The sequence below is a fragment of the Hippoglossus stenolepis genome, chromosome 20, assembly GCF_022539355.2.
Source record: "Hippoglossus stenolepis isolate QCI-W04-F060 chromosome 20, HSTE1.2, whole genome shotgun sequence".
NCBI classification, from domain to species: domain Eukaryota; kingdom Metazoa; phylum Chordata; class Actinopteri; order Pleuronectiformes; family Pleuronectidae; genus Hippoglossus; species Hippoglossus stenolepis.
In genome coordinates, this window is record NC_061502.1 from 4,254,824 (window position 1) to 4,276,546 (window position 21,723).

The 21,723-nt window shown below is 41.7% G+C and overlaps 1 protein-coding gene across 9 annotated transcripts in view; it reads right to left on the reverse strand.

The window, feature by feature from the left end:
- Positions 1 to 44: 44 nt before the first annotated feature.
- LOC118099642 (kinesin-like protein KIF13B) overlaps positions 45 to 21,723 on the reverse strand; it is a 37,104-nt gene continuing 15,425 nt past the window's right edge. For 4 of the 9 annotated variants that reach the window (XM_047338087.1, XM_047338086.1, XM_047338089.1 and 1 more), the window contains 28 exons: positions 21,548 to 21,682; positions 21,278 to 21,408; positions 20,412 to 20,498; positions 20,015 to 20,205; positions 19,408 to 19,606; positions 19,133 to 19,295; positions 18,860 to 19,006; positions 18,601 to 18,750; positions 17,779 to 17,910; positions 17,076 to 17,249; positions 16,828 to 16,985; positions 15,615 to 15,747; positions 15,316 to 15,462; positions 15,198 to 15,227; positions 14,955 to 15,054; positions 13,881 to 14,007; positions 13,469 to 13,524; positions 13,266 to 13,384; positions 12,944 to 13,120; positions 12,720 to 12,812; positions 10,994 to 11,146; positions 10,681 to 10,758; positions 9,089 to 9,145; positions 8,152 to 8,245; positions 7,772 to 7,890; positions 3,395 to 3,466; positions 1,440 to 2,772; positions 45 to 1,363 (listed from right to left, as the gene is read on the reverse strand). In XM_047338087.1, coding sequence (XP_047194043.1) covers positions 1,113 to 1,363; positions 1,440 to 2,772; positions 3,395 to 3,466; positions 7,772 to 7,890; positions 8,152 to 8,245; positions 9,089 to 9,145; positions 10,681 to 10,758; positions 10,994 to 11,146; positions 12,720 to 12,812; positions 12,944 to 13,120; positions 13,266 to 13,384; positions 13,469 to 13,524; positions 13,881 to 14,007; positions 14,955 to 15,054; positions 15,198 to 15,227; positions 15,316 to 15,462; positions 15,615 to 15,747; positions 16,828 to 16,985; positions 17,076 to 17,249; positions 17,779 to 17,910; positions 18,601 to 18,750; positions 18,860 to 19,006; positions 19,133 to 19,295; positions 19,408 to 19,606; positions 20,015 to 20,205; positions 20,412 to 20,498; positions 21,278 to 21,408; positions 21,548 to 21,682 — 4,806 coding nt within the window. In that variant the 3' untranslated portion in view covers positions 45 to 1,112. The other 5 variants (XM_047338090.1, XM_047338092.1, XM_047338091.1 and 2 more) reach the window with 5 other exon arrangements.

A 21,723-nucleotide genomic window follows, 5' to 3' on the forward strand; every position in this document is an offset into this window, starting at 1 on the left:
AATATTCAAATCTGTATACAAATAAACTTGAAAGAGGAGCAGACTGAAATTGACTGTTTTTTATTTATTCAAACATTAAAAAAGACAATTTTTGCTTTTGATAAACAATATAGTGTCTTCATCTTTAAATAAATAAGCATTGAGGTGGACAAAATGATCAGCTTGAATGCATATACATAAAATGATTCACCAATTTCACTACGACAAACAAAATCCCTCAAATGTCCTCATGCACAAATCACAAGGCTCCCACACAATGTAATTGAATTAATTAACAAAAAAAAAATCTAATTCCTCTTTTAAAAAATGAAGTCACTTCCAATCAATCATCACACACACAGTTGGATGGACAAAGTGGATTTAAAAAAAATGTTGCAACATTTCAGTAGCATCTGTCAGCAAAGAGAGTGCAAGTTTGTAAAACTGTAGAAAAACACATTCAAGAGCTAAAATAGGTTTATTTTTCAACGTGTCGACAAAAGAATGTGGGGGTGTGGCACTGAGGCACATTTGCTGAGTCGTCGTATTTCAAGGCACAAGAGAAAAGTGAAGTCCATCCAAACAACAAGCTGCATATTATCTTTTGAACAGTAGAAATATGAGCACATGAAGGTGTTGTGCAGCCTTAGAGTCATAATCCAGTGTGTTTAAACTACTTTTAACAACTGACCCTTACACAAAGATACTTTTTTCCTGGCGGGAAGACATTAACATGTTAAAAGATAAAAGAAATTTGATGGCATCTTGAGGCAGTGTTTTGTTATCTAACATGTCTCGAATAAATACATTACAAAATGAAACATCCACCATTAAAAGTTAAATTAACTAAAAGAGAAATTTGCATATGTAAAACATTCACATTTTCCAATAAGACATTCAACAGTTCTCTGAAGGTTTCCATCACTTGGTACATCAGGTCGTAAAATAATAGTAATACAGCTTGAACAGGGCTTCCAACAGAAGAGCGAGAGGCGACTACTCGTGTCCCCAAATCGTACAGCTAAGTGAATTCTGTGATAAATCTGCTCAAATAAAACACTGTGGCTTCTGAAAACTTACGCGATGTCTGAGTGGGTGTGCAGCAGTCAGCTGTTCTGGAGATACGAAGCCTCTCAAGTGTTCCAGGACTTGCGGTTCTCCCCTCTGCTGCGGCTGCCCGCGGCCCCGCCGGGTTCGCCTTTGGCCAGAGCGGTGAGGGCCGCGAGGTTAGGGCTCGATCCCGACAGGTTGGCACTGCGGCGCTTTTTCTGTTGGCGATGGCGTTTGGCACCACCGCGGGACACTCTGTCGGGCCGTACCAACACCCCATAGCCGGGGTTGCATTGGAAGTACTGCTTGCCGGCCACTGAGCCGTCGTTCTTTCCTAGAGAAAGGTCAAGAAAAGTGTGTTAGATGTTTAATTTGACAGAAAAACGTAGACTTAGGTCAGTTGTCCTCACCTGCTGGTACCTCCAGTTCCACTCCCACCCAGGTACCCTGCGCAAAATCAGTGGGTCCCACATATCGCACAGTTCCACTCTTATTGGACCCCACAGTTACAAACTCCCCTTCTTTCAACCATTCAGGGATAACTATTGAAGTTACATCTCCTTCCTCAGAATCCGAGATGATCTCCAGGGTTTCCATTGGCACAGAGAGGTGGAGTCCACTTCCATGGCTGCTGGCCTCATCCCCGTGCTCGCTCGTCTCCTCATCCATAATACCGTGAAAGGACTTGAGGTCCGAAGACTTCACTTTCTGGATCTTGAAGGGGTTGGCCGCTGAGGCAGCAGATTTGGAAGGTTGAATGCTGAACAGAGGAGTGGGAGCTATTGGAGCTTTCATAGATTCATCGGCGGGCGATTCTTCTTGCACTTCATCTGTTGCTGAGGTTGAGGTCAGGATTGAGGTGTCGATAGGGTCCGAGGCCTCAGCGTTTGATTGTTGCTCTGATGAATCTTGAAGAACTGAGTCAACTGATGACAAAACTGGGATCAGGTTTGGAGCTGGATCTTGAAACGTGTCAAAGGTCTCCTCGTCTTCTTCGGGTTGCTCAGGCTGACTTTGATCTTCTTGCCCTGACGGTTGTGTTTCATCAAGCAGCGGCATTTCTGCTTCTGTCTCATCTGTAGCAGGTAGCTTGAATTCTTCTGTCTCCTGTGGGGTCTCTGATTTTGAGACGGGTATTTGCAACAATTCTGCCGGTTTGGTTTCATTCTGCTCGACTTCCACTGAATCACTGAGAGGCTCCGAATGGTCTAATCCAATCGGGTCAGCAGCTGAGTCTTCAGATTGTTCGGCCTGGTCTGGTAGATCTGATTCTTCTGCGGGATCTGGCATTTCTTCCTCCTTCAAACTACCTGATGGAAACTGATTTGGTTCTTCAAGACTCAGATTTGAATCTGATGGAGTATTGTGTAATTCGGACGGTGGCAAGTCAATCTTGTCTGCAGCTGCTTCGTCGTCCAAACCCTGCGATTCCTCCTGAGGCTCTGGGTGTTCCACAAGGAGGGATTCTGGGTGAATCAAAGATTGTGTCACTTTAGTGTCCTCTTCCACTTTAGTGTCCTCTTCCTCTTCATCAGGCACCATCTGGGGCAGGTCCCAGCTCAATGTGTAGACGTCTGATAGTGTTACTGTAGATATGCTGGTCGACATGTATCCACTGGAGGCTTCGCTCACTGGGCTATGGGTGGATTCTTCCGTCTGTTCTGGGATGATGGGCGGTGGGAGAGGTACGGATCGGGGCATCTCTGCTTGGATGTCGGCAGGAATGATTTCCTCAATGGGAACCTGGGGGTGGATTTAAGAGACAATTGTATTAGTAACCCAGAAGCTGACTTCCTGTTTGAAACATTGACACTTACCAAAATCAACACTGCAATAGACTCAAACTCTACTAGACTACAACAATAACCTTATCCATTACACCCCCTTAACTGCCTCCTCCATGTTAGAGGATGGGACAGGGATTTTTCTTAAAGATGTTATTTTTTTTTCATTTCAGGTAGTTCTTATCACACTGATATATTAGCAAATATGTTATTAGTTTGGCTTTAATTGAGTCGCTGATGCTATAAAAACAGGATGACATGTCATGATTGACAGATGAGACTGGCACACGATTGGTTAAGCATGTATAAGCGGGACCTTGATATGGCATCTTGACACCAGGATGAGTACAGAGCAGACTCTGGCCCCAAATAAAAAAATGCAAGATGGCGGGACCCGCATATGGGATATTTTTGCTTCACCATTGTACAATGGGAGGAAGAGGAGACACGTAATCCATCTTTATTTACAGTTCAACACTGAGAGGGAGCAGAGTGTGGCCACACCCAGCAGATAAGAGTTCAGGGCCCTCACTCCCGGTACACACTGACACTACAACAGAACAAATGATCCCAGAACTTACCAGCTGCTGATGTTTGCTCATGCCCTCTTCAACGCTGGCTGACTGCACGATGATGCGCGGCAAGTCCTGCGCCTGGAAGCGAGTTCAAAAGAAATGAATGTCACTTCAGATAAAAACAATCTGTACATTTGCACTGAGAGGCTGTCGAGCAGATTTCAAGATGGAATCGCGAGCGAGTCGGCATCATTTTGCTTGGGCTCCACCTGAAGATTAGATGTTAATATGAGCCTGTAGGTCTCCAAACCCAGTCATTACCCTGACTCTCTGTGTGTGTGTGTGTGTGTGTGTGTGAGAGTCAGGTGAGGTTTAGCTGCTCAGGGAGAATTATGAATCAGGCTTCAGTGTGACAGTGGAACAGAAATAGAGTCAGTGGAGGAAAGAAGTTAATCTCGGAGTTAACTAGACAGCAGATACTTGGGGCTGATCATCAAACTGTACTGCTTTAATGAATACTAATCTACATTACGTATCCATCCCTGGTGGTCATCTACTTTATTGCTGCTGCACAGACATGTTTTATGAATGTGAATAATCAGTTAGTTATAAAATATACTGAAAAGGAATAAAATAGTTCATTTATTTCAGTAATCAGCAGCGAAGATGTTGATATGTGATGCAGAAAGTGTAATGACAATATTTGCTCATCAGATCACTCAGACAGATAATCAGGATAAACTGGTAAAACAATCAGGATAATTGCACCATAATTATAATTGCACCATTATCATTTATCCCTATTCAGTATTCAAGTTAGCTCTTTCTCACTCAATATGATCTGTCAGCTGATTAAATACTGTGTGATTTGCTTCTCGAGGTTTCTTTTAGTTTTGACGGTGGTAATTAAAAAAAACTAATATGTGAAGATATTTTAAGATATTTAATAAATTAAGACAATTGTTCGTCTGTGTGCTTAACAGACACAGAATATTAATCAGGATGAGTGTTTAACTCTGATGCAGCCCTGACGTCATCGCATGCTGAAGGAATTAACAATTCTCAATATTTATACAATAAAATCACACAAAGTACTGTGAGGGTAAAGCACTGTTGGTTTTGGTCCTTAACATGAAAAATTAAGAATAACACAAGCCTCATCTAACTGAGACTTCAATGTTTTTGCTTAAAAGTCAAGTGAGTCACATCTCAAATTCTTATTTTTGTGAGTGAAGTGAATTTGACTCCCAGTCTACACACAGTCGCTGGGTTTTCTAACATGGCAGTAGTTAATAGGAAGTAGTATCAGGTGTAAATAAATACAGTCTTACATCACCAGACATGTTCAATCTTTCAATGTGGGATGTCTAACATAAATCTGTTCACTGTACTGATCCCGATTTTAGGATCACGGCTACAATCAATCGCTCATCCATTTTAAGTTCACAATACTGCAGTGAGACAGGCTTATGACCTCAAACAATGAACCATCGAGGAGCGATTCGTTTCCATTCCAACCAAACACCACGACACGTGATTTCCGAGATTAGCTTCCCCCAGCGACTCGCGCTTCTAATCAGCCAAATCAGATGCTGCAGTGTTTGGCTGCGATGACAAAGCTGCCGACTCCGGAGTCTCTGTGGCACATGATTGGAGATCAGCACATGAGGAGGAGGTGAAGGAGTGTTATGGGTGGTGGGGGGTGAAGTTCACCTGCTCCTAATGAACCCTCCTCTACACACAGTGCGCTGCCGTCGCGGCGGGGGATGTTTGCAGAACGTCTGCTCTGATCACAAACATTTTACAAGCATGTCAATCACTCACAGGAATCCAATTTGTTCTGTGTAAACTGATGGTTTTGATTCAACAAATGTAATGACTCAAAAAGTCACGTTCATTCTTGATACATTTGTCAGTGTATTACTTTAACATTTATTGTGATTTCTGTATAAAACAGACACTGAAACCACACAACAGTGACTGGTAGCAAATACTACTGTTAATGATATGATGCTATTTATAATAACTGCGTCTTTTTATTTGCAGTAAGCTGAAAGTAGGATTTTCATATTTTTTGCTGATTTGTAAGATGAGATGAGACACTGCAGGAATATTTGATTGAGTTGAGTGGTTTCAAAAAGTTCATGTCCCCCACCTAAGTAGTAAAGAGTACTCCAGCAATTTAGAAGTGAACTTCCACGAAGTTTGTGGAGGCAAGGGACCGATTTCAAACCAAATGGTCAAAGGTGAAGACTGAGACATTTTCACTTTATGACCGTCTCGAGCCGTCTAGCGACATTAAAGTAAGGCACAAAATACTGAAATCTATCTACCAATTTTTCAACTATGCTCCCAGGCTTTCTAAATGTGAAGATGATGGTAATGTTTTCTATTTTTAGAAAAGATTGGTTCATTGACTTTTGCATTGACCAGAAATGAAACCAATGAAAATGTAATGAAACCAGAAATTACCTCCACTACTTGTACGAGGAAAACGTATATGAAAATGTTTGGTAAATATCCAGAGGCTTCAGAAAGAATTCAGAACCATTCATCTTTTGCACACTGTGCTATGTTGTAGATTTCAAATGGAAAATTGTCCATCAATCCCATAAAGACAAAGTAAAATTAGGTGCTTTCAGAAATGTTCTTAAAAATCTCTTATTTACAAAAGTATTCAGACCGCTTGCTTTAGACGTGTGACGTGTGACGTCTGAGGTAACACTGGGATGAGGCAAAGCTCATATAAAGTCTAAAGCTCTGAGTGTTCTTTGGAACCATCCTTTGAGTTTGCCAATTAGCTGAACTGAGTAACCAGGCAAGAAGGTTCTTGGTCAGGGAGGTGACCAAGAAGCCACCAGTCACTACCAGAGCTTCAGAAGTTGCTCTGCAGAGATGGGAGAACGTGTTTAAACTACCATCTCTGCAGCACTTCATCAATCAGGTTTTTAAGGTAGAGCAGCAGGACAGAAACCTCTTTAAGTAAAAGCCATATGACAGCCTGATTGGAGTTTGCAAAATGGCATTTTATGCACTCCGAGAGCAGGAGGGAAAAGATGGTCTGATCTGATGAGACAAAGGTTTATTGAGCAGAAATCCAAACTCTATGGGTAACACCATTTCTGCTGTGAAGCATGGTGATGGCAGCATCTGTGCATGGTGACTGGTCAACTGGTCATAATATAGGAAGGGAGTAATTGAGCCAAATACCAAAGAACACCTGCTGTAGAGGGAACACAACCTGAGACTAGATACAGCAAGGCAATGCTTGAATGACTTCGGGACGAGGTTCAAACTGTCCTTGAGTGTTCTTGCTAAAGTCTCCATAGAACATCTGTGGAAAAAACCTGAAGATGACAGTTCAGACACTTCCCAGCCAATCTGACAGAGCTTGAGAGGATCTGAGAGGATGATCCAGGAGTTAAAAGTTTGTACAGACTCACCCAACACGACTGGAAGCTGGAATTTATGCTTCAGAGGCTTCTACAAACCACTGAATTAAAGCTAGGGTTGGTAATCCAGGAAAAACTAACAAGCGCTACATCCCACCCTCTCCCATCAGCCCTCTCGTCAAAGCTACAACCCCAAAACAAATGAATGTGCACTGACAACTGCTAAGAAGCCGACTTTTCTGTGACTCCCTTGCTTCACAACTACAGGCTATAGTCTCGATAGTCATGTACAGTGCAGGCAGGTCAGTAGTGACAGACAGGTACATCAGCAAATCATTTCATTCAGACCTTATTATAGTCCTGTAAGGGTCACAGACATCCGGCTTTTTTTCTTCATTAATTGATGTCTAATGGGATGTGAAGAGGATTTCAACAAATAGGATGTTAAGTGTCTAAGAAAAAACTTACCAACCCTACTTGTAATAGTGTGAATATATTTATAAAAATAGAAATTTCAGTTTGTCGATTTTTATTCAATACATTTACTACTATGTATTGACTTGGTCATTATGGGAGCTGAAGTGCAGATGGCAACAATTTCATCCGTTTACAATTAAATCCATAACACATTAAAGTGTGCTAAGTGTGGAGGGGTCTGGATATTTACTGAAGCCATTCGATACTAGTGTACTTGAACAAAAAAAGGTTCTGCCTCACGACCTTTAAAAGATGATTTAAGGTCGACACAAATCACAGTTTTTGTATTCCTTGTTTATGATGAAGTTTATCGGCTTTATTTTTGCAAACTTCTGAAAACCACTTATCTTGGGCACTGAGGCATTTACACTTTATCTGTTTATCATCTGTGTTTCCATCTACATAAGCTCTGTTTCCATGGCAACGGAAGAAATAGGACTTGCTTCTGATGAGTACAGGGTATATTTAGATTCAGGCTGCAATGACGCATATAAACTTTAAATCCCAGATAAGAAAAGCAAGCAGAATACGAGCATAAATTTCAAAGCATGATGAGCGGGCTGAATGAATGTACCTGCTGATGGACAACTGTCTCGGTGCCGCTATCTTCCTTCCCACCAGGAAGCAGTGACTTCAGCAGCTTGGGCGAGGCCTTCACTGGGGGGAGATAAGATGCAGCGAAGCCTGAGTGCACTGATAGAGGAGGTTACAGGAGCAGAAGTGGAGGAAAAAAGGACAGATAAAAGATAAAGGTTTTTTAAACAGAGAGAAATGTGTGAGCAAAGAGGGAAACAAGTGCTGAATTAAGATTCAGAGCAAAGGCAAAGATATAGTTGGCCACGGGCTAAAGCATCAAAAAGAGCCCTAATGACATTGAAGGCAGCAAAAAAGGAGAAAAATGATTAAAAGCCACAGAAAGAATGAGTTAGAAGATGAAGGTTTTATTAGTCGTACCTGCTTCTGGGTTCAGGTTGTGGGAAATGGAACTGGGCAGTGTGCGTCTGGACGGAGGAGGAACCACACAAAGATCCTGGTGGCTCTTCCAGCTCTGCACACACACACACACACAAGGAAAACACATGAGAGGACACACACAGCTGAAAGCAGCATTTCCATAATCTGTGACCTTTAGCAGACTCTATTGGTTGCAAAAAGAATTGCAACAACACTGATGGGACATTTTCCAGTTATTGGACCATTTATCCATTAGTTTCAGCTACTTACTTAAATTAGTAGTGCATGACCTTTATATGTTTTGTAATTAAGTCACCATTTAGTTATTGATTTTAACCTCTTACCTATTATATGAATTCATTAATTAATATATATCTAATATATATCTATGTCTATTTTCTAACCTTATTTTTCAACCCAATACCCATTAATTTTAGTTTATTTTTTCACTTACCTAAACATCTATATCCATCTATCAATCTATATATCTATTCCTCTGTGCATCTATCTATAGCTATATCCATCTATCTCTACATATCTTCATCTATCTATCTACCTGTATCCATATATCCATTTATCTATCAACCTACAGAGGCAGAAAAGCTCTTGTTTTTGTAGTCATCCTCAACTCCATGCTTGTGATACACAATTGAAACATCAGAAGTGTCTTTGCAGGTCAACACGAGCATAAATTGCTTTTATGTGCAGGTGTTGTGTGAATATATGAATGGTTATTATCATTTAGAAATGTCTCAGAACAATGAGCAACCTAAGAGATGAGAAATCTCAATGAGAAATTGAATATTCCCTCCTTAGTCTTCAGTGTTTTTAGTCTGGAAAGGTAAAACCTTCCAGTATTTCTGACAAAAGATGAAAAACAGTGTTAATACTATTAGAAATGTTGATAAATATAGGAGGGTTAGTTGACATGACTCACATTGAAGTCATTGAGCTGGTGAGAAGAGGAGTAGAGATCCAGAGTACTGGCTGTCAGCTGGTTAGAGAGAGGTTCAGAGCTCAGGTGTTAGTAAGGCAGGTTAACAGTAGGTAGACAGGTTAACAGCGGGTAGACTGGTTAACAGCGGGTAGACTGGTTTACAGCGGGTAGACTGGTTAACAACGGGTAGACAGGTTAACAGCGGGTAGACAGGTTAACAGCGGGTAGACTGGTTAACAGCGGGACGGTTAACAGCGGGTAGACTGGTTAACAGCGGGTAGACTGGTTAACAGCGGGTAGACTGGTTAACAGCGGGTAGACTGGTTAACAGCGGGTAGACTGCAGGTTAACAGCGTTAACAGCAGGTAGACTGGTTAACAGCGGGTAGACAGCGGGTTAACAGCAGGTTAACAGCGGGTTAACAGCAGGTTAACAGCAGGTAGACAGGTTCACAGCACAGTAAGGAGTCAAGTAAAAAACTAAACAAAACACCTTCACTCCAGAATAGAAGCAAGTTGTGATGAACAGTAGTTACGTGTCACAGGCCTGTTTCTCCATTGTTTCCTCTGATTTCTACTTGTAACTCTGACCAATCATTAACATTAGGCCGACCTAACTCTATATTTCTGTGACATCTAAACATAACCTAACAGCATCACTAACCTATAAGAAAGGGAGGGAAAAAGACCCCAATACACAAAGGGGGGACAGCAGACCAGCCTCAGACAAAGCTGCTCATTTCTTATTTTTTTCCCCCAATAGTTTTTTTTACATTATATTAATATAGTGTATAGTGAATTTTATATACTGTTGCAAGTAACTCATGCCATTTGCAGCTTTTGGTTTCTGTCTGCTCCCGTTCAGACCTGGTATTAACATTTGTCCTGAAATGTTTCCTTAATACATCCTCAGATCTGATCACTCAAACCACATTCGGAAGTGGTCTAGGAAGCATGTGGCCACATCTGTGTGAACACAAACAGTCCTGGGCCACATATGAACGACCACCTGCTCAGAGGACGTACTCTGACCTTAACCAAACATATTTTTTCTCAGTGTCCACATGTTGATTTGTTCAGGGCCAGAGCCACAATATCAACACTGATCACATAATGACTGATATTTAAAATATATTATTAATTATAATTAAATTGGGAAAAATTCTTCTTCACAGCAGACCTGCACCAAACTCATTCAACCCCTCCTGACTCCTCTCTCTTTCTCTTGTGCCAACACACAGACAGACACTAACACTCTCACACACAAACACAGTGACATTGGACACATTTGTAAACTCAAACTGGGTAAAAACAACATTATTTAGTTACGGCAAATAGAAATGACATACGTGATTATTTGGATATAGAGTGGGGAAGTGAGATCTGATCACAAGTTGTCACAGGAGACACACTCGGGACGATATTGAATACCAGGTGAGAACAGAGGAACTTCACACTGTCCACTTGTGGTCAGATCTCTCAGGACCGATGTTAATACCAGGTCTGAAGATGTAGATATTTCACAACCATCCTGTTTGAAAATAAACCTGAACCAACCCTTTAATGTTGAGATCAGAATAAATCCTCTCTTACCCGGTTGATGTTTGGAGAGCTCAGGCAGCGTCTGGGTGGTTTCCCTCTGACCCCCATCTGTTCCTTTACAGCCACCTCCTATACACGCACACACACACCAAATAAATTAGAAATTGTATGAGAATATGTATTTGTAAAATTTATAGAGACTGCAACTTTGTGTTTTTACTCTGGAAATATAATGAACTACATGAACCGTGGAAAAAAGACTGAGGATTTAATGTGCTCACGTATTATAAGTGACTTGGTATTCTGAATGAGCTAAATGAAGATTAAATGCAAAATGATTTATCTGTGAAGTATATTTCCTGACCTGTCTGAGACGGTCCAGAGTGAGGATGTTCTCCACAGCCAGGACGCTACGGAGGTATTTCTCTATGGCCGCCTCACTGTCGGCTGACTGGTCGTCCTCAGCGCTGGCAGCGAGCCGCGCCAACATCTCCCTGTCCTCTGGACCATGGATGTCCTGTGAGAGCAGGGGTACAGAGCGTTAGGGCCAGTAACTGATCAATGTGATCAAAGTCTTTTCACTCTGGTTTGGTTGTATTTTATGGTAATGGTATTTAGAATAACCAGTTTATCACTTGACCACTCACTTTTGTTTTATTACAAGTCTTAAACAAATCAGTATTAATAACTAAATGCAGATAGTATCTTCAGGCTGAACTTAAGCAGAAATGTAGTTATAGAAACAGTGCACTAGCATCCAGCCTTTAACCAGCCGACGACTTGGCAGCAGATTATAAGGCTGTGGTCTCTTATTGAGAAAACAAAGACCTGAAGATGTGACACATCAGAGTTATTTGTTCAACATTTCTGTGTCATAAGGAAAGATGAAATCCTGCCAGACATTTGTACACCTGCTGCTCAAAAATTACTTTCTGTTGTTCAGGTTTTACCATTTTTACTAACTGCCAAGGTTATGTTTTCGTTTTGTTAGTCAGCATGATTACAGGAATTTTGTATCATTTTCTCTGCTGTGTTTTCCACTGAATTTATTAAATCTATGGAGGTAGCAGGGGTTCACATGCACGAACAGCCCTCTCACATGCAACAGATTCACAGGTACACAGACTAAAGAGTGGAAGTTCTCGTTTGAGAGAGAGAGAGAGAGAACTGCATACCACTTGAGGGTATGCACAACACTGCAGCTGAAACTATGAGGCCTGAATGTGCTGCACACAGCTATACAATGCAGCAGCAGAGCAAAACAAAACGTTAAAGATTTCTCATAAGAAAGGTAGAAAATGCTTTTGGTTCATTATGAAACTGTGGCTGGACAAATTAGAATATGGCAGACCACCAAAGTCCAGATAATTAATGGGAAACAATGATTTGACATGGCGACACAGGGCATTAGCAGAGGTATGTGCTCACAGAGCACCATTCTCATGGTGTTTTAAAAGTCATATAAACAATACATGAAAATAATCCTGGCGGACTAAAAAATTAAAAACATCCACTGCTGATTATTTGTACAATTATTAGAACCACATTTAAAGTCAGTCTCTGTGTCACTTACTATAACTTTGACTATAACACCGTGTTGACATCTTTTTTTATTCTGTAAGAAATATTTTACTTTCTACTTGACAGCTTTAGTTATTAGTTACTTTAATTAAACATAAAAAGATTTTGCAATACGTAGCTCAAGATTAACAAATGTTTTCCAACATTTCTCTCCGTCTGACGTCTTACAAACAGCTGCGTGCAATCAGGTTCACATATCAGACGTCTCAGAGTAGTTAAGAGCCACAACAATTGGGATTTTCTCCCTCTAAACATCTCACATGGTGTAATAAAAAAAAAATGATGTTTCAAAATTAAAAAAGATTACATAAAACATACAAAAACTGAACACAGCTTTTTGAATCTGGACTTTTTCTTAAATCCCTCAGCCATTGATCATTTCTTGATCCATGATCTGCTCTCCCTGTTTATTTTTTTCTAGATTTTTCTGGGATGAATATGCAATTGCTCATGAATCTTGATATTATTGTTTATTTATAAAAAGGAAAAAAAAGTCATTTGGTTCTTACCCCTGGGATGTTAGAGACGATTTCGAATGTGACCCCACAGCCGGGGATGGTGCTGCGCTGGGACATCCTCTTCAGCAGACTCTGTGCAAAACCCTGCCACACAAACCCACAATATCATTTTCTCCTATCTACTCATCTAATTAGTATACATTGTGAAAAGGAGAATGCAAAGATGTGGTTGTGTCAGCTCACTCCTTCCCAATATGCCTCCTGGGGTCACCCACCTGTCTTCCAGTGACATTAACGCAGATGCGTTTTCTGAGGATCAGCTGCATGTGGGCCGGGTGGCTCAGCTGAACCACTGCTAGGACCGTCAGGTAGACCCTCTGGTCGGCCGACACCACGCGACTCAGCTGGGGGCAGTCATGAACCGTCGAGTCCCAGGAAGCCTCCACCTTGACCTGAAACACAGAAAATCAATGGCTTAAGAATTCCCTCCACCTTGTGTCTGTGAGACCAACTATTTAAATTGGAAACTTAAATAGAAGCAGTTTCACTAAATTGAAATCAGATACAAATACACACTCTGCATGCAAGTCTCAATACCTCTGGATCATAGTGTTTAACAATATGAAGGTCGAAGAATTCTTCTTCATCCTCCCCACTCAGCAACGCGTCCAGACCCCCACATAATGGGGCTGAAAGATTGGACTGGAAATCATCAGCTGGCAGGAGAAGAAAGACAGAACGTGAGTGGCTTGTTAGTTAAAAGATAAAAAGGACGACAGAAGACTGTGAGAACAACATACCACTGAGATCCAGGAACAGGACGGGAATGTGTGTTTCCATTCCAGAGACAGGAACCCTGCAGAGAAACAGGGCCATCATTAAAGCAACTAAACACCCAGTCCATGACACAGAGAGGCTGACACCTCAGTTGTCATCGAGCCACAGGAAGCATTTAATATCCCACTATCTGATGATTAGAGGTGTGTAGGGCCATTAGATCAAATGAGTGAGTTGCCATGGTTTCACCCTAAAGATGCTTAGAACTGTGAACTCTTTAGCTGTAATTTGAGCTGCTACAGGAAAGACTAAAGCCCAAGGCGTGGGTGTCAGTGGAGTATAAATATGACCAGCACACTAAAGCATCATGGGATAAAGTGAATGGGATAAACAAATGGCTTAAAACTCATAGTTTTCTCCTTTACCAACACACACCTTTCTGCTGGTGCGCCAGGGATGCCGCTGCCGGCTGAGGGCACTAGGACGGCATTTCTTTCTTCTGTGAGAGTCAGACGACACTCAAGCAACTGAGACTCCCTTTCAACATCATCCTCGGACTTATCTACAGAACATGCACATAGTGGAAAGAGGCAAAAACAGAGGGACATTAAAGGATCTTAAAAGTGCATTCCTTTTCTTACATTTTACGTTTCAGAAAATCCCTATTAAAAGAGTTTTAAGCCTGGAACCAGGTCGACCAGCTCCGAGATGAATCTTGACCGTAAAACATTTGATTCTGAGCAAATATGATATTGGACTTCCAGCTGCTTCTTCTTGAATTTAACCTTGTTGTAGTGATTTTCACCTTTAGACTCTTTTCCTCATCTCTAAGAAACCAGAGTATGTTAAAAAACGAAAGCATGATCACTGGGTGGTCAACATAATGTTACTTTGTACCATCCAATCGTAGCCGACATGATTTCCACAACTGTGATAGACAATTCCATGGTAAAAGCTTAGTTCCACAAATCAGACACATTGCTCTTACACCTGAGGGTTGTGGGTAGTGTAGTACTTCTCCGTGACATCGCAAATCCAACACCTTTTTCTTAAAACGCTGTTGATATCATGTTGAGTTGTGGCTTCTACCGGAGCACATAACATTGTTTCACAGTCTTGTAGCTTGTGGTAAGTCTTGATTGGATGGTTATGATATTATGGCTGATAATCAAAATCTGTATTCAGAAAATAAATTAGATTTTTTTTTCTTCGCTGCTGAGCTCTAGATCACTGTCAGTTGGTTGTGAGAAAAGAATCAGCAAAGGCAACACTTGTGCTGCAAAATTATACACTGATGAATACATTTTCACAAAGGAAAATGAGAAGGTAAAATTAAGTCTGAGTCAATCTTACAGAGCTGAATCACACTGTGCGTTGGCAGGAAATGACATGTTACCATAAAAAAAGGGGATACAGAGTAGATGAATGAATGACTGGAAATGTTGCTTCTGTTATTTTTGTTCACAAATTCTCATTTGTTTTCAGGCTGAATGTGTTTTGCAGCTTCACCTGGTTTGGAGACGACCTTCTGCAGCTGCTGGTCCAAATACTCCTGCCTCTGAGTGAGTGTGAACAGCCACTGTTCCCTCATCCTCTCCAGGTCCTGTTCCTATCAACACACACACACAAATACACACAGGCAGAGATACACATTCAGTTCAGCTGAACCAGAATTTTGTATTTTACTGTTCACACAAGAGAAACACATTTTATCAGCCCATTATGCAGATTTTTTAATGATCATCTACATACTTGGTAACTGTCCATGTCTTCATCACCAGCCTGAAATGTAAACAGAGAGAGAAACTGTTCAAGAGGGACTGTCTAAAAACGTGTAATTTAATGGCTACTATCAACATTCCCTCCTCACCCATTGGGATTCGCTGCCTCTGGAGACATGCGTCTGTCGGACCTGGACGTCTCCGATGGACACAGAGAGGATGGAGGCAGTGATAAGGGGCATGGTGCCCGAGTCAGTCACCGAGCGCACCTCCACCTGAACTCGACGGGACTGACCCTGGAGGTACAGATTTACATTTACGGTCCATTTAATTCTCAGTTTATATTCATTCTCCAGCTCAAATAGTCAGTATGAGGATGATAATAATACAAAATTCTGAATACATGAAACACATATCCAAATAGTAATCACTGAAATAGTATTTTAACCTGTTTAAGCTGGAAGATTCCTCCAGTGCGTATGTCTTTGGCAGGAAGAACCTCCACAGCTGTGAACTGTCCAGCCTCATTCAGCTCCATCAGCTGCACCCACAGCTCCAGTCGACGGGTCACCTCACTCCATCTGCAGGTAGGACGAGGAAACACTACACGGTCACAACTGAGCCAAACGTAGCACTAACTTATACCTTCATTCATCATGTTATGACACATATTAAGGTATTCCGTTTAGCATGCTTTGATGTTTTTGTAAAGGGAGCATTTGGACAACTTTACCCTTAATAATTTCATGTTGAGAGATAATGCATGACTGAACTCATCTAAAGTAAGACTAACTGGGATGCTCTTGTGGCCTATAGGGATTAAGACACTGATCATGAACAGTAACACACCCAGAGTCCAGCTGCGGACTCATCTCCTTCCCATTTCCTGTGATGCCTGCTGCCACTATCTAATGATGCAAAGTCATACAGTGTAAATAAACGTACTCATCATTAAAGCTGACCATGGTTGATTTCTACCACCGCCAAGGAGCTTATGTTTTCCTCTGTGTTTGTTTGTCCCTTTGTTAATTAGGAAGATTATACAAATACGACTGGACGAATTACAACAAAACTTGTATGGGCCAGGGAAGAACTCATTCAATTTTGGTGCATATCTGGTCAGGAGGCAGATACCAGAATGTTTTTTTTCTTTCATCAACATTGTGAGATTTTGACATTTTCTGACATTTTCACAAATTTCTGAGGAAATAATTCATGCATCTTGATGAGAAAATATGGCATATTTAGGCAACAGATAAATATGAGTGTGTGAAATTTGGTGCAGCTTGATTGGATTTCAGGGGAATATTGGGCCTTGATGGAGATATGGGCTCTAATGAGTGCTATTCTAGCTGACACTATTCCTAGTTATGAAAGATAAGTAAAAATACAATGACATGCTAATTTTAAGCAGCAACTGTTTAGAAAACTGTGAAGAGTACAGTATACCTTAAACTAGAAACTACTGCCCTGTGGTTGCAATCCTGCGCCAACCAGTGCAGTTTTAGGCGACAACATCTTTTTTCCCAGACTGATATGAGGTCAGTGTGACCTTTGACCACCCAGATTCAATCAGTGAATCTTTGAGTGTAGTTGAACATTTGTGCCAAGTTGGAAACTATTCTTTTAAGGCCTTTTTATCAGCATTTGTGATACTCTACCTCTCTCTGAGGGATCTGGTCTTGGCTTGAATTACTCCGAGGTCCCACAGAGCCAGGTTTCTGCGGTGGTTGGCCTGTTTGTGGCCGTACACTTCAATGGCCACAGCTCCCTCACCCAGAAACTCCACAAGGTCATCTGATACTGACACAGACAACTCCTGCAAAGACAGGAATTTACATCCTCTGTTACTGTCAATTGCTGATGTTTTATCATCACTTTTATTGTTGTTTACCACCAGAGTGTTTACCTTGGCACTGTCAAAGACCACAGTGCACTGAGGGTCTCTAAAGGCTGATGATGAGCTGGACGGCGCCACCTCTGGAGCGATGAACACAGGCTCCTCCTGCCCCCAGAAGTGGTACTGGCAGAAGACAAAGTTGGACAGATGGCGAGGAAGACCAGTGGCCTGGAGGATTTTCACCTGAGAGAAAGAGAAGGAGGAAAAAACTTAATTACAGAGACAAAATACAAATACCACAGTTTCTCCATAGTTTTTTCAGTGTGTTTGAATCTGCAGAGTCCAAGGTGGACTGTTAAAACCTTTTGTTTGGCTCTCTCAAGAAACCATTTTATTAGTTCTTTAGGTCAATATGAAAGAATTCGAGGCAAAGACGAATGACTTTGTTTTTATTTCATTTCATCATAAGAAAACCGAAGCAATAGATAACCACGATGGGTCGACTCAGAGTTAATTAAACGTTTCACAGAGCAGTGAACTGGAGGAAGACAAGACACAGAGCCTCTCTGCCAGATCCATTATTAATCAGAGACTATTTTACCACTGGCAACACCTTAAACTGAAGTTCTCCTCACTTATACCAAGTGTAAGCTTAAGATTTATATGTCAATGAGAAGAAATATATACTTCATCAGATGTCTTCCTGGATTTGACTCGTTTATTCCTGAACGTCAGGATAATCCGAGCAGTTAATGAAGCTACGTGTTCTCACCACACAATTCAGTTTACGCTCCGTTGGATCTCCGTCTGTGTTGTGGTTCTCCTGAGCGTCAGGCTGATCTGGACTCTCCTCCTCAGAGCCCTCTGTCCCCCGCCACAACTCCACGTGCAGCCGACCTGCCACCTGATACACACATCACACACACATCACACATCACACATACACAGACAAACAACACATGGCTGGAGTCTCGTTTCTATTACTTCCCTTGGCAAGAACTCAGCACATCTTTCTTAACTTTGTCTATTAATTGTTAAGTGGGGTCTCTACATTCATTTATCTTGTGGTCACAGAGGTTTATATTACCCATAGAGGCAGACTCATGTCATCGTCATACTTTAGGCCACACTATTAAAGTTATCAAAAAAAGACTTCATGAAAAAATAGATTTCAGTATTATGTCAGAAAATTATTGATTTCCTCTGACGTGCCTGGTTAGCTTGATTAGCATTTTCACCTTTTCTCCCTAACTGGAGAAAGTTTTGTCACTGAAAAAAGCTATGGTTGAAAACAAGGCTGATGAGAGCACTAACTGGGGAAAAATAGAAAGCCCAAACAATGAGCTGAAAAGGCACCAAAACATTTCCTAGATCTGAGATAGGTGATCATTTTCTGTGGGATCGTCACTACTAGTGCAGCTTTAAAGTGATTCAGCTATCTTCAAAACAGTTGCTAGTGTTCAATAAAAAATATTGTTACCTGTAGCCCTTTGTGATTCAAAAGAACAGTGAATGGATTTAAGTGAATGGACATAACAGGTTACAATGAGTGTTCTACAATTCAAACTATCCATTGTATACAGTCAGCTCCTACCTCTCCCTTCTGGTTGATGATGGGCAATGCATACTGCAGCTTGATGTCGTAGAACAGGCAGGCCAGGAAGACATTGGCCACACCGATCAGACTGTGGTTCTCCTGCTCATCGAAGAACGGGTCAGCACGTTTGAAATAGGACCGCATCACCTGCATCAGAGTAAAAGAAGAGAAGTTAGGATGGTGTGAAACTGGTGAATAAACCTCATGTTTGACTCCAGGGTCCTTTGGAAGTAGTAATCTGTCGCTCTTCACTCACATCGTTGTCTTCATCAAAGTCCTTCCACTCCTGGTAAAGCTCCCTCATGTCCACCAGCCTGTTCTCCATCTTCTCCAGAGCCCAGATCTGCTTCCCTTTACCTTTACGACGGACCTGGATGGCCGGCTCGCTCAGCACCACGTCACGCTATGAAGACAGAGAGGGAGGGGAAATGCATTTGTAGATTCATGTGGGCCTCAAACACATCGTCACCTCCTGTGTCAGACGGTGTATTTTTATTCTTCTTCTCTTTATTTTCAGACACCACTCTACCTTCCTGTTGGCATTCAGGTTAGAGGCAGGTATCTGAAGAGTGACCAGGTACTCGGTTCTCTTGTTGAGTTCCTCTGCGATCAAGCCGGCCTCCTGAGCCAGCAGGTTGGACCGAACTATCTGCTCCCTCAGGCGCCGCAGGGTGCGAGTCATCATCGCCTCCCTGCACCACAATCAGACACAACCATGCAGGATTTACAATGTATCTGGATACGTCTTCACTTCTCTTTCAAGCACTATACTGTTCCGTGGAAATCTGTCCAGTCCACTCTCACCTGTCCTCACTCCAGCGCCGCAAGCGTTTTTGGTAGCCGGGCGATGTTACAGCAGCACTGACTGGGAGACCTGATGCGTCCAGTCTCTGGCGGAGCTGCTCCAGCTCCTGCTCATACATCTGCCTCTGACGCTCCAGGGCGCAACGCTTCTCCTCCTCATGCTGCCTCTCCAGTGTCTGCAATACTGACTGCAGGGGGTCTGAGGAAGGAGGAGGAGCCGCCAGTTGATAGAAGGATGGAGAGAGGGAAAACAGGAAGATTGAGTGTAAAGAAGTTTCTATTCTTATCAAACAGAAAATGGCATCTATGATTTGCAGCAAGTTGACAAGACACGAAATAATAAACACATGGGAACAAGATATTAAGTCGTTGGAATGCAATAACTTGTGGTCAAGAGCTATTAAATCGTTCCCATGTGTTATCACATTATTTTTCCCCAAATGTCACCAGAGGGGCTCCATAGTTTACAGACTTACACAACCATTAACTAGAACAACCAAACCAAATCTAAACATGTATAGTATTTATTACTCATACCATATTGTTGACTTCAATAGAACCTACATTTATCAAGTATGTACCTTGTTCCCTGCTCAGTCAGACTCACCGTTGCTGCCCATGCCTTTCATCATGACCTCGGTCTGGGCCAACTCATAACTGAAGCTCAGCTCGCTCGACATGTCGCTGGACGCATCGAATTCCAACTCTGCCCGGTCGGTGCCCAAACATGCCTTCATCACAGCACCGTCCTCCTCATCCTCAACCCCTGCATGAACCATATGCCTGGGCAAGTTGATCCTGTGTGTGTTTGTAGATCGACGAATAGGTGGTGGTTGCATATTGATGCAGGTGAGGAAGAGCGAGTGAGAGGAATAGGAAGAACCATACAGTGAAAAACAGGAAGAGGCACAATGAAGAGTTTGTTATGCAACATGCAAATATATGTTTATGAAAAATCAATCACTGCATGAAATCAAACTCAACACTGTGCAGCTGATACACACCTGAAGAAATGGTTATTTCCCCATAGAATTCTGTAACCATGATGCAGCTGCACTGGACTGGTGACTACAGCACCATTTACACATGTTCTACCAAGAGGAAACAACAAGCATTATACATCATGAGACACACAGTTTCAGATGATAACAAAATATACTCAACTGAGAGTTTATTTATTTGAAAGTTCCACTATTAAATATGTACATACACCCATGATTTTTGCAATCCTTCCTCTACTAAACATCAGGTTTGTATGTGTGTGTTGCTGTAACTTAATAATGACTGAAATTTGAATCTACATTTTGTGCTCATTCAAAATGTTTCCACTGAAAAGTGACCATGGATGCTCAGATTATGTTTGTCTCTTTACCTCAATCACATAATTCCTGGTTTAAAAAACAATTCTGACCATTTCAGACTAAATCTTGATGAGCAATGTGAGGATGGCTGTTCACGTTCAGAACCTCATATACGTATTTAAGTTATATTATTTATATGAAAGGGGCAGGTTTATATAAGATTTTTCTTCTTGCTACTTTTTTCATGCATGGAATGTGTATAAGATTGTTAGTATATATATGTTTTATTATTTAAAAGTTGTCTTGGACACTGAAATGAATAAATTAAACTTATTTTAATGTCCTTTAGACAGAGATAAATGAGAAAACGCATGTGAAGCATGTGTTGGTCACTATCGGCAACCAATTCCATATTATACATAGTCATTTCCGACCCATTGTCAATAATTAATTAATTAATTAATAATTGATGAACAATCTTGTGAACAACTTGAACTTTTTTCCCGACATCACAGCCTCTATGACCATGAACCAAAGAGGACTTATATTTCCTCGGCTTGACCACTTACCGAGCGCTGCGGTGAGGAGTGAGCACCACGCTGTTGTTTTCAGTGATGTCGATCACGCAGTGCTCAGTTTGGATGGCCATCCCACACAACTGGATGTCCTGGGAGTTGGCTGAGCCCACACAAGTGTGCTCCTGGACATGAGACACAGAGAGGACTGTCAGACCACCGGTGTGTTTTCAAACAATCTATCTGTGTAGGTCAGTCAGCCTCTTAAAATAAGGCCCAGTAAAGAGAACCGCACTCTGTGTGTGTTTGTGTTTGTGTGTGTACCTTCAGGTAGTAGACCAGAAGCTCGTTGAGAGCAGGGTCAGCATTAAGGTTGACAAGAAAACACTTGTCATCCACCAATCTGATTCCAGAAGACTGCAGAGAAATTCCCAGACTCTCCAGCTGCTTCTGACGCTCCTAAAGGAAACACATGCTCAATATTTAATACATGAACTGAT